Raw genomic sequence first — 12,764 nt, forward strand, 5'->3', positions numbered from 1 at the left:
GTGGTCGCCGGGTGCGTCGTTGCTGGGGACGTGGACGCGGCGAGGGAGGTTGCGCGGGAGGCCGTCAAGCGGGGCCTGCTGTGGGATGCGCCGGCGCTGTCGTAGCTGGCTGGCGCGCTGCGTGGCGGCGGCCATCTCGCGCAGGCGCGGGGGCTGCTGCTGGAGGACATCCTGCGTGACGGTTGCACTTGCACTGACCAGTTGGACGTGTCGTCGCATCTCGTAGGAGGAGAAGTAACGTTGCGCGACGAGGCTCCGTCTCCGTGCGCGGAGGCTGCTGTGTAGTGGTCGTCGGTGAGATGCCGAGGTCCTTGCAGTCGGGCGCTTGACGACGAACCTTGTACTCTTCTGTTATTTACAGTGTCAGTGTGGCCGTACATCCTGGCCGTAACCATATGCTACGCCCAGTGGCGGATCGGCCTCCCCCTACTTCCTGCGAGACCATGGATCCCCCCTCCATTTTTTGAGCACCATTGCTGGAAGAACGGGGAGCTCCAAGGTTGAAGACGACTCATTTCTGCCTGTTGGGCCAGCTCAGCTGTAGGAAAGGGCAGTCCAATGTACAGCCCAATACAGCAAATTGTGGCCCAAACTGATGAAGCCCAATAAACAATATGAGCCCAGCCCCAACCTGTTTCGTGATTCGCCGCTGACCGGCCGACGCCGTCACGGCCGTGCGGAGGCTGGAGCAGGCAGCGACGAGCCGACAACCGGCGAGGGCAAGGGCGCAAGGCGGGCAGCGGGAACACAGCACACGGCGGCCTGCGGCCTGCCGACCGGTGCGGTGCACCGCTCGTCGGCGTGGCCGTGAGGCCTGCGCTGGCGCGGCGGCTTCCTGCCGGCGGTTGGCCCGTGTTCGGGTAGGGGGCCATGGCCCGTCCGGCAGTGGTGTCCAGTATGTTCAGCTCCAGCTCCCCCGTACCCTTTTTCTCTGGATCCGCCCCTGGCTACGCCGTCTCCGGCGAGGTGGCCCAGCCACCTCTCTGCTCTGCTCCCTTGCTTCTCTTCTCTCTCCACTCTTCAGCCTGCACAATCTGTGAAGAAAGAAACAGCCGGTGATGCTCTCCATTGGTCACCGGTAACTGACACCTGGGCACCACCGTTCTGTGGGACCCGCTTGCAATCGAAGAGAATGCTAGAACCACGCACGCCGAACCCCTAGAAACGCCACACAGAACCCTCCTCACCCCAACTCACCCTTCACTCCGAGGCGGCGGCGGGGTGGGCTATGGACGGCGGAGGCGCGGCGCCGCACGATGCCGCCACGAACATCTCCCCTGCGCCCAACGTCGCGGCCGCCCCCACCGGGATCAGTACGTTCCCCCAACCCTTCCTCCTTTCCCTCTCACCATACCCATCTGACCCTTGCCGATTCGCTCAATTTCTTGGATGGCCTTTGCCGGTACCTCGTCAGTTCATGCATATACAGTTACCTATCCTGTCCGGTACACAGCTTGACCATGTTTGTTTAGTAATTTACGACATTAGCTTCTTTCTTTTTGTTACCTACCGGAGGCTTCCAGACTCCAGAGTAGTGTGATTCCAAATTTCTGCTCTTTTTTTAACCAACATTGCAATACTGCCGTTTTCTTAGCTGTTGTATGCTTGATTCGGCACAGGGGTTGAGAATTGCTATGTATTCAAGAGCCGCTTGCAAGAGTATGCGCAGAAAGCTGGTCTTCCAACCCCAGAGTACCATACCCTCAAAGAGGGCCCATCCCACGAACCAGTCTTCAAGTCCACAGTGGTCGTTAACAACACCAAGTATGATTCCCTGCCCGGATTCTTCAGCCGAAAGGCTGCAGAACAGTCGGCCGCCGAAGTTGCGCTCATGGAGATAGTCAAGTCTGTTCCACCAACTGAAACCAAAAGCATCCCAGCAGTAGTAAGTTACTTGTTTGTGCAGATATTGTTGCTAAAGATTCTAAATTGTATACAAAATCAGCCGTCAACAAGAAAATCTTTTCATACCATGAACTCAAAGGTGTATGTGAATGAGTGGTGATCTACATTTTTTGTCATATTGTGCTTGGGGAAGAGCAAACTTACTCATTCACTGTTATATGCTGCCTATAACACTTACGTGCTTCTTTAAATTACATATGGTGATCCCTAGTTCCCTACTAGACTTTCTGCACTTCTTCTGTTTCTACTCATGTGAAAATATCTGATGTTGTATTAACTTGTCTTGGTGAAGCCTTCAGTATTGGAAGAATGTCAATAAATCTATGTTCCTTGCTGTTGTTAGCTTTTCAAGTTATGTTAATTAGTTTAACTGTGGTCTTCTAGCAGTACCTGAGTGCAATAATGAATGTTTTTTGGATTTCATGGCATTTCCCCAAATTCAGTAATGCTCTTTTACCTGATTGTAACTATTGAAGCTCTCGGTTATGCTAAGATCTCCTCTGAATACAGTAGGGAATTAGTCATGAAGATGCTTGCGAGCTACCTCTGCCCAGTTTATGAACAATGAGCCTTTGCATAGCTCACAATATGGTTATTAACTTTTGTTACTGTGTCCAAAGCTATTCTTCTTTAGAGAATCTAAAGATCCTTTAGTTCTTAGGAATTCGGATGACTAAATTAGCATTGCAGTGCAGTATCTCTTCTTGATTGGCGTGTTTCTTTGATACATCTTACTATGCTTTGCAGCAAGAGACTGGCCTGTGCAAGAATCTTCTTCAGGAGTACGCTCAGAAGATGAATTACGCCATTCCATCATATATTTGCACTAAACAAGCTTCAGGCGTAGCTCCTTTTGTATGCACTGTTGAGATTGGTGGCATACAATACATTGGTGCTGCAGCTAGAACAAAGAAGGAGGCAGAGATAAAAGCTGCCCGAACAGCTCTTCTTGCAATCCAAGGTAAGTTTCTTATTATTCAATCCAGGGTCTTTCGGTATGCAAACATTATCCCTCCTTTCTGGCTGTTGCTTGGATAGGGTCATAAATTGGCAGTGTTTGTTGCAGGTCAATCAGAAGGTTGTGGAAATGGTGCCACGAAGTACATTGTTGTTCCTGGGCAAAGGGAGGTTAAAGAGACAGATAAAAAGCCAACTGAAACCCCCAAATCACTCAAAGTCAAGAAAAGTGGTGGCAGAAAGAAATGGAACAAGAGGAAATTCATGAGGAAGACCGACCAGATTGTTGATGCTGAAAAGGATGGAGCTAGGGAGGCTGGGGATGTTCATGATTCTGATGTCCCAATGCAGACAACAATAACAGAAGAGCCATCCAGAGACAGTATAATACTGCATCTTGATGATGAAGCTAGAAGAGTGGAAATGGAGCATCTTAGAGATGTTGCAACCCTGCAACCTGCTAAGGAAGCTAGAAGTGTAAATCAGGGGCTTACAATGCTTCTACACTCTGAGGAAGCTATAAGAGTAGAACATGACTTACCTAGAGACACTGCAATGGTTCAATCTAACAGGGAAGTTGTAATGTTGCAATCCGATGAGGAAGCTAGGAAGCCACCCAGAGATCCTGTAACGGTCCAGCCTAATGAGGAAGCTAGAAGTGTAAAACAGGAGCCACTCAGTAGCGCTTTAGCGGCGAAGCCTAACATGGAAGGTAGAACTGTAGAAGAGGAGTCAGCAAGAGCCTATGTAGCATTGCAATTTAATAGGGATGCTAAAGATGTGAAGGAGGAGCTGCCAAGCAATACTGTAATGATGCAGTGTGAGGAAACAGAAACCATAAAGCAAGAAGCACCTCAAAGTGGTGAATTGGAGGAGCCACCTAACTAGGGATGTATTTTTGGAGAACTGCAAATCTTTCTGAACAAGAAGACCAAAATATATGAGACACATTGCTGGATGCAAATAAGTCCATGGGAGATATATGAGCATAAAATAAATTGTTGTGGTTGACTCCAATTGTAAGGACCTTCCAATGTTTATAGTGTATCGACATGCAAAAAACTGGGATTTCCAGTTTAGAGTGAATTCTGGGAAGAACAGATGGGAGCATGTGAACCAACGTAGTTTATGTTTGCTATCATTAGCTGATTGTATCCCTGATGAACTATGTGAACCGAGGTAGGTAGATTGTGGTCAGGAAAACTTTCTGTGTCAGATTTGAGCGGTTGAATTGCATAATCTGGTTACTGGATGGTTGCTTAAATGTTGCCATTCGTTTATTTGAATTTCTCTTCATCTGAAATTATGATCGAACACGAAACAAAAGGAGTGGTATCCCTTCTGAATTTGCATGCATTTTTATGGTACCAAATGCCAAGAACAACACGAGTATTTCCATCTACAGCATCACCACCGGTTGGGCATGGACGCTACCGGATCTCCGACGGCAACGACGAGACCCTATCGGAGCCGGTGACATTTTCAAACCCAAGCGCGGCGGCGGAGGAACAGGAGTCGCCCTCGGCGAAGAACATCACTGTCAGCACCCGAGTTTTGACCATTCAAGACGCCCAAGATTGATGGCTTCCATACAAAAACCAACAGAAAAGAAACGCACGCGCCGTGTCTTCCCCTCTTCTCCACGCTCTTGTTGCTAGCTAGCGTTTCGCCATGGTCCTTGCAGTTGCCACCTCTAACGCCAATGCTCCAACCACCGGCAACCGCGCCGCCGCCGCCGAGCACCTCCTCATGCCGCAGCAGCGCGCGCACTGCTGCCCCAGGGAACTCATCCCTATCCCCACCTTCTGCCGCCGGAAAGGCCACCCCGACGGCGCATCCACCGCCACCGTCGACTGGGCCTCCGCCGTCTGCCGGGGGTGCAAGGAGTGGCTCAAGAACCCCATGAACATCGCGCTGCTGCTCTGGCTTCTCTGCGTCGGCGTCTCCGGCGGCATGTTCGTGCTCCTCCTCCTCGGCCTGCTCGACGGTGCGTTCCCGGCGGCGGCGGAAAGGAACCGGTGGATCGAGATCAACGTCCAGGTCCTGAACGCGCTCTTCACGCTGATGAGCCTCTACCAGCACTCTGCGCTCTGCCACCACCTCTTCCTCCTCTGCCGCTGGCGCCCCCGCGATGCCGCCGACCTCCGCGCCGCCTACTGCAAGGGCACCGGCGCCGCGCCGCGCCCCCGCGATCGCGTGCACATGGCCGTCGTCGTGGCGCTGCTGCACCTCACGGTCGCGTGCCAGTACGTGCAGTGCGGCCTCTACTGGGGGTACTCCAAGGCCATCCGCCCCGAGCTCGCCGAGGCCGGCTTCTTCGTGCTCGGCGTCGTCGCGCCGGTCGCCGCCGCCGTGTACACCGTCTGCAGCCCGCTGGGAAAAGACGGCCAGTGCCACGAGTTGTCCTTCTATGACGCGGCGGTGGGTTCGGACACAAAGCAGCGCATTCCCCCGGCTGGGAGCCACGTCGTCGTCGAGCCTGAGTGGGCCGGCGGCATGTTTGACTGCGGCGGCGACGCGCCGTCGACGTGGTGCCTCTCCCTGTCGTGCACCTTCTGCGTGTTCGGGTGGAACATGGAGAGGCTGGGTTTCGGCAACGCCTACGTGCACGCCGTCACGTTCGCGCTGCTGTGCTTCGCGCCGCTCTGGGTGCTGGGCGTCTCGGCGCTGCACATCCACGACTACGTCATCGGCGACGTGGTCGGCGGCGCCGGCGTGCTGCTCTGCGCGTGCGGCCTGCTCTATGGCGGCTACTGGAGGATCCAGATGCGGAGGAGATTTGGCCTTCCAGGGAGCAGGGCGTGCTGCGGCTCCAGGTCGCTGACGGACTACGCGCGCTGGCTCTTGTGCTGGCCGTGGGCGCTGGCGCAGGAGGTGCGCACGGCGAACCTGTACCACGTCGACGGCGAGGTCCTCTACTCCAAGGTTGCTGACAATGATCATGCGGACAGCAGGAAGCCGTTGCTCGTAGTGTCCAACGATCACGACGTTTTCAGGGCAACAGAAACGGTTGCAGTAGTATCTCAGGCATCACCGGCGAATGGTCATCTGGTTGTTGTTGATGACGAAACGACCATGGCTCCACCGGTTCAGGTTGTGGTTGTGCAACAGCTGGAGGGTGATAAATCTGAGGAGAGCAGTGTTTCTCTTCAAGGTGAGATGAGCAATTCTTCGATTCCGACATCGGTGCCGACGACGGTGAGGGAGGAGGATGCAGCTTTGTTGGAGTCAAACCGAGCAGTGACAGAAGAAGATGGTCATGGTAGTATGCCATCTGATGGAAGTTGGAGAGTGGAAAAGGTGAAGAAACTGATCAATATGGTCACACTGGTGTCCCTGCTCATTCTTTTGTACACAAGGGGAATCATTCTATAGAGAAGCAGAAGAAATTGGACATGAATGGTGTGCATTAGAGGCTATAGATTACATCTTTCCTCTTTCTCCACTTTTTTGTTTGGGTGAAATCAGGATTGTATGGATTAGATTGAGTTCATCAGTGTATATGACAGAAACACGTGTAACAGAAGTATGAAAATACTATGAAAATACATTTAATGAAAAAACTAATGATACTAATTAAAGTATCATGAAAAGTAGTATTTTATTATATATAAATTTGGTTAAAGTTAAGATGCTTTGACTCTACAAGAAAGTTGGAATGCCTTATAATTTGGAACGGAGGGAGTATTTTATATATAACCATATTTTTATATGCCAGTTGACTATCATTATGCTCATTAATTTTTTCTAAGGGACCAAAATGCTGATGTGGACTACCAAATTTGCATCCAAGGTGACACCTACGTAAATTGACCATTAGGTATGGTCTGAAAGTTGGGGGTCTGCTAATATGTATCCACCCAAAATTTTTGCTGAGCATCTTCTATTTCTGATTTTGGCAGATCCCCTGCAGCAGTTTGTGTGACTGAAGTAAGCATCTTCTCTACATACTTTTTTCAAACTTCAGTTCCGTGAAATTTTTCTAATTTATATCATTATTTTCTATATCAGTATGTTGTTTTCCTAATTTATATCATTTATTTCTTACTGTTATATATATGTTACTTTTTCCTGTTGTTATTTCAGAGAAGCAGAGCTTCACTGCATTTCAGAAAGGCAGAGCATATTACATTTGGGAAAACGGATATTGTCGGCAGCCAGGAGGTTTGTACCTCATTCCGAACTATACTTTTAATTGAACTGTCATAAAACACTTGTCATTTTCATAATATTTGATCCAGGAATATCCTATTGAGGTCTTCTCATACTTCTCTTTTTTTTTTCAGGCTGTTGTGATTTCGATGCAAGAAGGGATAGAGTTCGGAATGAAGATATTCGGGATAGGGTCGGGGTGGTACCAATTGAGGAGAAATTGATGCAACACCAGTTGAGATGGTTTGGACATGTTCAACGGAGGTCTCCTGAGGTGCCGGTGTGTAGTGGGGTTGTGAAGCAGGTCAATGATGTAAAGAGAGGTAGAGGTCGATCTAAACTGACTTGGGATGAGTCGGTTAAGAGAGACCTGAAGGAGTGCAATATCTCGAAGGAATTAGCTATGGATAGGAGCGCTTGGAGACTAGCAATCAACCTTTGTTTCTTTTCTGTTTACCCTTAATTCTACATTCTGTCTTGTGCCTTTTTGGGTTTCATCTATAGCCTATCCCAACTTGTTTGGGATAAAAGGCTATGTTGTTGTTGTTGTGGTGATTTCGATGCAGGCTGGGCACACACAGTTTTTTTTGACATGATCACATTTCAAAAAATATGAAATCCAATAGCACCACACGGTAACCATCTGAAAATGTCTTTAGATTCTATCTTGTTTTCAGGCTGTCGTGTCTCATATCATGCAGTTAAACATGCAAATATATTTTTTACATCAATGTGGGTCAAAAACCCGTGCATCGGAATCCTGCATTGAAATTTTTGCTACACTAGAGAAATTCCTTATCAATCTCCACTACAACATGTCACTTAAATTAGATTTGGCCCAGCTACACGCGCTTTTTTAATGTGCTTGGTGGCTCCTCCTTCACATCTGCAGCATCCCCATTAAATTGCAATGCTACGGAGGCGCTCGCTGACTCCTGCTCTACACTTCTAGCTTCCATGTTAGGCTTCACCGCTATTGAGCGGCTCCTGTTCTACACTTCTAGCTTCCTCATTAGGTTGGACTGTTGCCGGATCTCTGGGTGCATCCAGTTCTATTATCCTAGCTTTCTCATCAGGTTGCAACATTACAACTTCCTTGTTAGATTGAACCATCGCAGTGTCTCTAGATAAGTCATGTTCTACTCTTCGAGCTTCCTCATAGTGTAGAAGCACTGCGATCCCCTGCTTTACACTTCTAACTTCCTTATCAGGTTGCTGCGTTGCAGTTTCTCTAAGAAGCTCCAGTTCCACGCTTCTAGCTTCCTCGACAAGCTGCAGCATTATACTGTCTCTGGATGGCTCCTCCGTTATTATCGTTGCTTGCATTGGGACATCAGAATCATGAACATCCCCAGTCTCCCTAGCCCCATCCTTTTCAGCATCAACAATCTGGTCGGTCTTCCTCTTGAATTTACGCTTGTTCCATTTCTTTCTGCCACCACTTTTCTTGACTTTGAGCGATTTGGGGGTTCCAGTTGGCTTTTTATCCGTCTCTTTAACCTCCCTTTGTCCAGGAACAACAATGTACTTCGTGGCACCATTCGCACAACCTTCTGATTGGCCTGCACCAAACAATGTCCAGAAAGGAGGTATAATGTTTGCATACCGAAAGACCCTGTATTGAATAATAAGAAACTTACCCTGGATTGCAAGAAGAGCTGTTCGGGCAGCTTTTATCCGGCCACATAGAAAACCACAGTAATTGTACTCAGGTACTGCTAGAAGACCACAGTAAAACTAATTAACATTACTTGAAAAGCTAACAGCAGCAAGGGACATAGATTTTATTAGCATCCTTCCAATACATTCCCATGGCAAGTCAATAGAACATCAGACATTTTCACATGAGTAGAAATAGAAGAAGTGTAGAAAGTCTGGTAGTCTTGATAGCATTAGCATCAACGCTGATCATGCGGAGCCACGAGACGAATCACCGTTCTCCCACATATTTGGACGCAGCCCGTCCTGTGCAGGTGCAGCCTCAACACTAGTCAGCATGCCAAAGTTGATTCACTGAAGCGTCATCTTCCTGCAAGTCTGTGGTGACCTGCACATCAACAATGCAGGAGCTGCATCAGGACTGAATTGAATTGGTCCATTCACCATGCCTGCCCGCCTTGACTCTCAGTGCTGACAACTTCTGGCCGTTTCAACTTTCAAGCATCAGCAACAAGACCAGGATTAGTTTCAGCAGCAACCTGCCAAATTTGACAGGGAGTCACACTTGTACCAAATTTGGCGTCCCGTCGCCGGCGGTGGACGGAGGTGGCGAACCAGGTGCTCAACGCGCTCTTCACCATCATGTGCGTGTACCAGCACCCGCGCCTCTGCCACCACCTCGTGCTCCTGCTCCTGTGGCGCGCGTCCGACGCCGCCGAGCTCCGCACCGTGTACTGCAAGAACGCCGCCGCCGTTCCGCGGCGGGAGCGTGTGCACGTCTCCGTCGTGCTGCTGCTGCTCCACGCCACGTGCTTGGCGCAGCAGCGTACTCTTCTGGACCTTCAGCAGCGAGACGCGCCCCGACTGGGCCGTGAACCTGTGCATGGCGCTCGGCCTCGGCTTCCCCGTCGCCGCCGCCCTGTACATGGTCTACGGCCCGCTCGGCAGAAAGGTCGTGCTCCCGGCGTCCACCGACGACGAGGACGCCGCGGCGGTGCTGGACGAGTCTACGGCCGTGAACGCTACCTCGCAGTACAACAATGGCAGAGCGGCGGTCGCCAAGGCGGAGTGGGCCGGCGGGCTGCTGGACCTCGCCGACGACCCGACGGTGGCGGCGCTGTCCCTGACGTGCACGTTCTGCATGTTCGGGTGGAACATGGAGCGCCTGGGGTTGGGGAACATGTACGTGCACGTCTTCACGTTCGCGCTGCTCTTCTCCGCGCCGGTGCTTGTCTTCGCCGTCGCCGCGCTCAACATCCACGACGCCGCGCTAGGATCCGTCGTCGGCGCCACCGGCGCGCTGCTATCCGTGCTCGGCCTGCTGTACGGCGGATTCTGGCGCGCGCAGATGAGGCGGCGGCTCGGGCTGCCAGCCGACCGATCGATGGCCGGCCGTCGACCGCGGACTACGTCAAGTGGCTGCTCTGCGCGCCGTGCGCGCTGGCGCAGGAGGTGGAGGAGGGCAGTGTGTACGTGAGGGACAGCGGTGACGAGGACGTGGAGGGAAAATCTGCCATGGCTCCACTGGACAGGGAAGGGCGCGTCGTGCCATTCACCGGCGGCAATGCCGTAGCGGTTGTTGATACACCGCCGGTGCCGATGATGGTTAACTAGGCAGGCTAACAGATTGATTCACAAGTGATTCTTTGAGCCAACAGAGAAATGATTAAAAGAAATGGATGGGAATTAATAATTGTGATCCAAATATAATTGCCAAAAGAATCCCTCCGGTGTCTTCCCGTCATAGCCGCCGTGCCCCTCGTCTCCCTCCTCCCGTCTCCCCCGTCGACGCGTCGCCTTGGTGCCTGGATTGGGGTACCTATTGCAAGGGCCGCGACGCTGACAGTGACAAGGGCAACAAGAAGGCCGCCACACCGGCGGCGCAAGCCGATCAGGAGCACTGCAATCGCGTGCTCTCATCTCCGGCGTTTGGCGCTTTATGTCGGGTGCTGTCGATGCCTCCGCCGCCGCAGTCCGTCGGCTCCTCCTCACCGGCGTGAGCCCGAGCAACCAACTCCCACCGCTCACAGTCAAGCTCCTCCACGGCCGCCTCCTCCGCCTCGACCTCCTCGCCGACCTCACCCCGCTCCTCCTCCGCGCGCTCTCTTCCTCAGGCCTGCACCTCCACGCCCTCCGCGTCCACTCCCTCCTTCCCAACCCATCCCACCTCACCTTCCCCTTCGCGCTCAAGGCCGCCTCCCGCCTCCCCGACCCCCACTCCGCCGGCGTGCAACTCCATGGCCGCTCCCTCAAGCTCCCCTACCACTCCACCCCCCACGTCCTCACCTCCCTCCTCAACCTGTACGCGAAATGCGGCCTCTTGCACGACGCCCAGAAGGCGTTCGACGAAATGCCCCACCCCGGCACCGTTTCTTGGACCGCGCTCATCACCGCGTATATGGACGCGGGGCGCGTCCACGAGGCCGTTGGAGTTGCGAGGAAGGCGTTTGCGAGTGGCATGCGCCCTGACAGCTTCACGGCTGTCCGGGTACTAACTGCGTGCGCTCGTGTCACTGATTTGGTGACTGGCGAGGCAATGTGGAGGGCGGCGGAGCAGGAGGGGATTGCAGGGAGCATGTTCGTGGCAACTGCAGCATTGGACATGTATGTCAAATGCGGGGAGATGGAGAAGGCAAGGGCAGTGTTTGACAGGATGCAGAATAAGGATGCAGTGGCCTGGGGTGCTATGGTTGGGGGATACGCCTCCAATGGGCATCCGCGAGAGGCTCTGGAACTGTTCTTTGCAATGCAGGCAGAGCGAATGACACCAGAATGTTACACAGTAGTTGGGGCTCTCTCGGCATGCACAAGGTTAGGTGCACTGGATTTGGGACGGCGGGCTGTCGCAATGTTGCACTGGGATGAGGTTCTTGACAACCCAGTCCTGGGAACTGCACTGATTGATATGTTCGCCAAGTGCGGGAGCACAGGTGAAGCGTGGACGGTGTTCCAGCAGATGAGGAAGAGAGATGTCATTGTTTGGAATGCAATGATCTTGGGGCTCGGCATGACTGGCCACGAGAAGATTGCGTTTGCCCTTGTTGGTCAGATGGAGAAGTCAGGTATGACACTGAATGATAATACCTTTATTGGATTGCTTTGCAGCTGTACGCATACTGGCCTTGTAAAGGATGGTCGGCGGTATTTTCGTAACATGACTCAGTTATACCGAATAAGCCCGAGGATCGAGCATTATGGCTGTATGGTTGACCTGCTCAGTCGCGCGGGGTTGCTGGAGGAGGCTCATCAGCTGATTGAGGACATGCCAATGCAGGCAAATGCGGTTGTGTGGGGAGCACTCCTTGGTGGTTGCAAGATCCACCGGAATGCTGACCTTGCTGAACATGTGTTGAAGCAGCTCATCCAACTGGAGCCATGGAATTCTGGGAATTATGTGATGCTCTCTAACATATACTCTAACAGTGGAAGATGGGAAGATGCAGCGAAGCTAAGGATGGAAATGAAGGCAAGTGGGGTTGAGAAGGTCCCTGCATCTAGCTGGGTTGAACTTGCTGGTAAGGTCCATGAGTTCCGTGTCGGAGATAAGTCACATCCCCTCTCAGATAAAATTTATGAAAAGCTTGATGAATTGGGCATGGAAATGAAGATCATGGGTTATAAGCCGACTACTGAGGTGGTGATGTTTGACATTGAAGACGAAGAGAAGGAGCACACGCTAGTGCATCATAGCGAAAAGATAGCCATTGCATTTAGCCTTCTCACCACTGAACCAGACGAGACCATCAGGGTCACCAAAAATCTCCGAGTTTGTAGTGACTGCCACACCGCCATCAAGCTCATATCAAGGATAACCAATCGTGAAATTATTGTTCGAGATAACAATCGATTTCATTGCTTTAGAGATGGCCATTGCTCTTGCAATGACTACTGGTAGTATACAGATGAGTTGTTGCAATTTTGAGCAGCATGAGAGTAGGGAACATCTCTATTTTCATCTGATGTAAAACCTTAGCCAGCTAGAGTTGTGAACGGAGCACAGAAGTGGCAGATTATAAGGCAGGTTGATGTTGTAGTTCTTTTTCCATTTAATTGTTTCCGCTGAAAGGAATGAATAATTTTCTGTTTATTTG

The 12,764-nt window shown here is 51.6% G+C and overlaps 3 protein-coding genes and 2 pseudogenes across 5 annotated transcripts; 4 read left to right on the top strand and 1 right to left on the bottom strand.

The window, feature by feature from the left end:
* The first annotated feature begins 703 nt into the window (after positions 1-703).
* On the top strand, positions 704-4,148 carry LOC117865631 (double-stranded RNA-binding protein 8). Of its 3 annotated transcripts, none has more exons than XM_034749859.2 (4): positions 704-895; positions 1,620-1,885; positions 2,653-2,866; positions 2,972-4,148. In XM_034749859.2, exons 1-4 carry the CDS (start codon positions 871-873, stop codon positions 3,748-3,750), a joined length of 1,284 nt encoding a protein of 427 aa, XP_034605750.1. In that variant the 5' UTR covers positions 704-870; the 3' UTR covers positions 3,751-4,148. The 3 variants fall into 3 exon arrangements, with proteins under 3 accessions (XP_034605750.1, XP_034605748.1, XP_034605749.1); XM_034749857.2 differs by lacking the exon at positions 704-895 and adding an exon at positions 961-1,313; XM_034749858.2 differs by lacking the exon at positions 704-895 and adding an exon at positions 1,403-1,445.
* Positions 4,149-4,272: 124 nt separating this feature from the next.
* LOC117865630 (uncharacterized) lies at positions 4,273-6,409 on the top strand. Its single transcript, XM_034749855.2, has one exon. The coding sequence runs from the start codon at positions 4,534-4,536 to the stop codon at positions 6,235-6,237; it is 1,704 nt and encodes a 567-aa protein (XP_034605746.1). The 5' UTR covers positions 4,273-4,533; the 3' UTR covers positions 6,238-6,409.
* Positions 6,410-7,856: 1,447 nt separating this feature from the next.
* Positions 7,857-9,120, bottom strand: LOC117864955 (uncharacterized; annotated as a pseudogene).
* Positions 9,119-10,289, top strand: LOC117864957 (uncharacterized; annotated as a pseudogene).
* A 145-nt stretch (positions 10,290-10,434) lies between these two features.
* LOC117863798 (putative pentatricopeptide repeat-containing protein At3g08820) lies at positions 10,435-12,760 on the top strand. The gene has a single exon (XM_034747647.2). It carries the CDS (start codon positions 10,613-10,615, stop codon positions 12,566-12,568), a length of 1,956 nt encoding a protein of 651 aa, XP_034603538.1. The 5' UTR covers positions 10,435-10,612; the 3' UTR covers positions 12,569-12,760.
* Positions 12,761-12,764: the final 4 nt, after the last annotated feature.

This window comes from Setaria viridis, chromosome 7 (assembly GCF_005286985.2).
Source record: "Setaria viridis chromosome 7, Setaria_viridis_v4.0, whole genome shotgun sequence".
In the NCBI taxonomy this organism is placed as follows: Eukaryota; Viridiplantae; Streptophyta; class Magnoliopsida; order Poales; family Poaceae; genus Setaria; species Setaria viridis.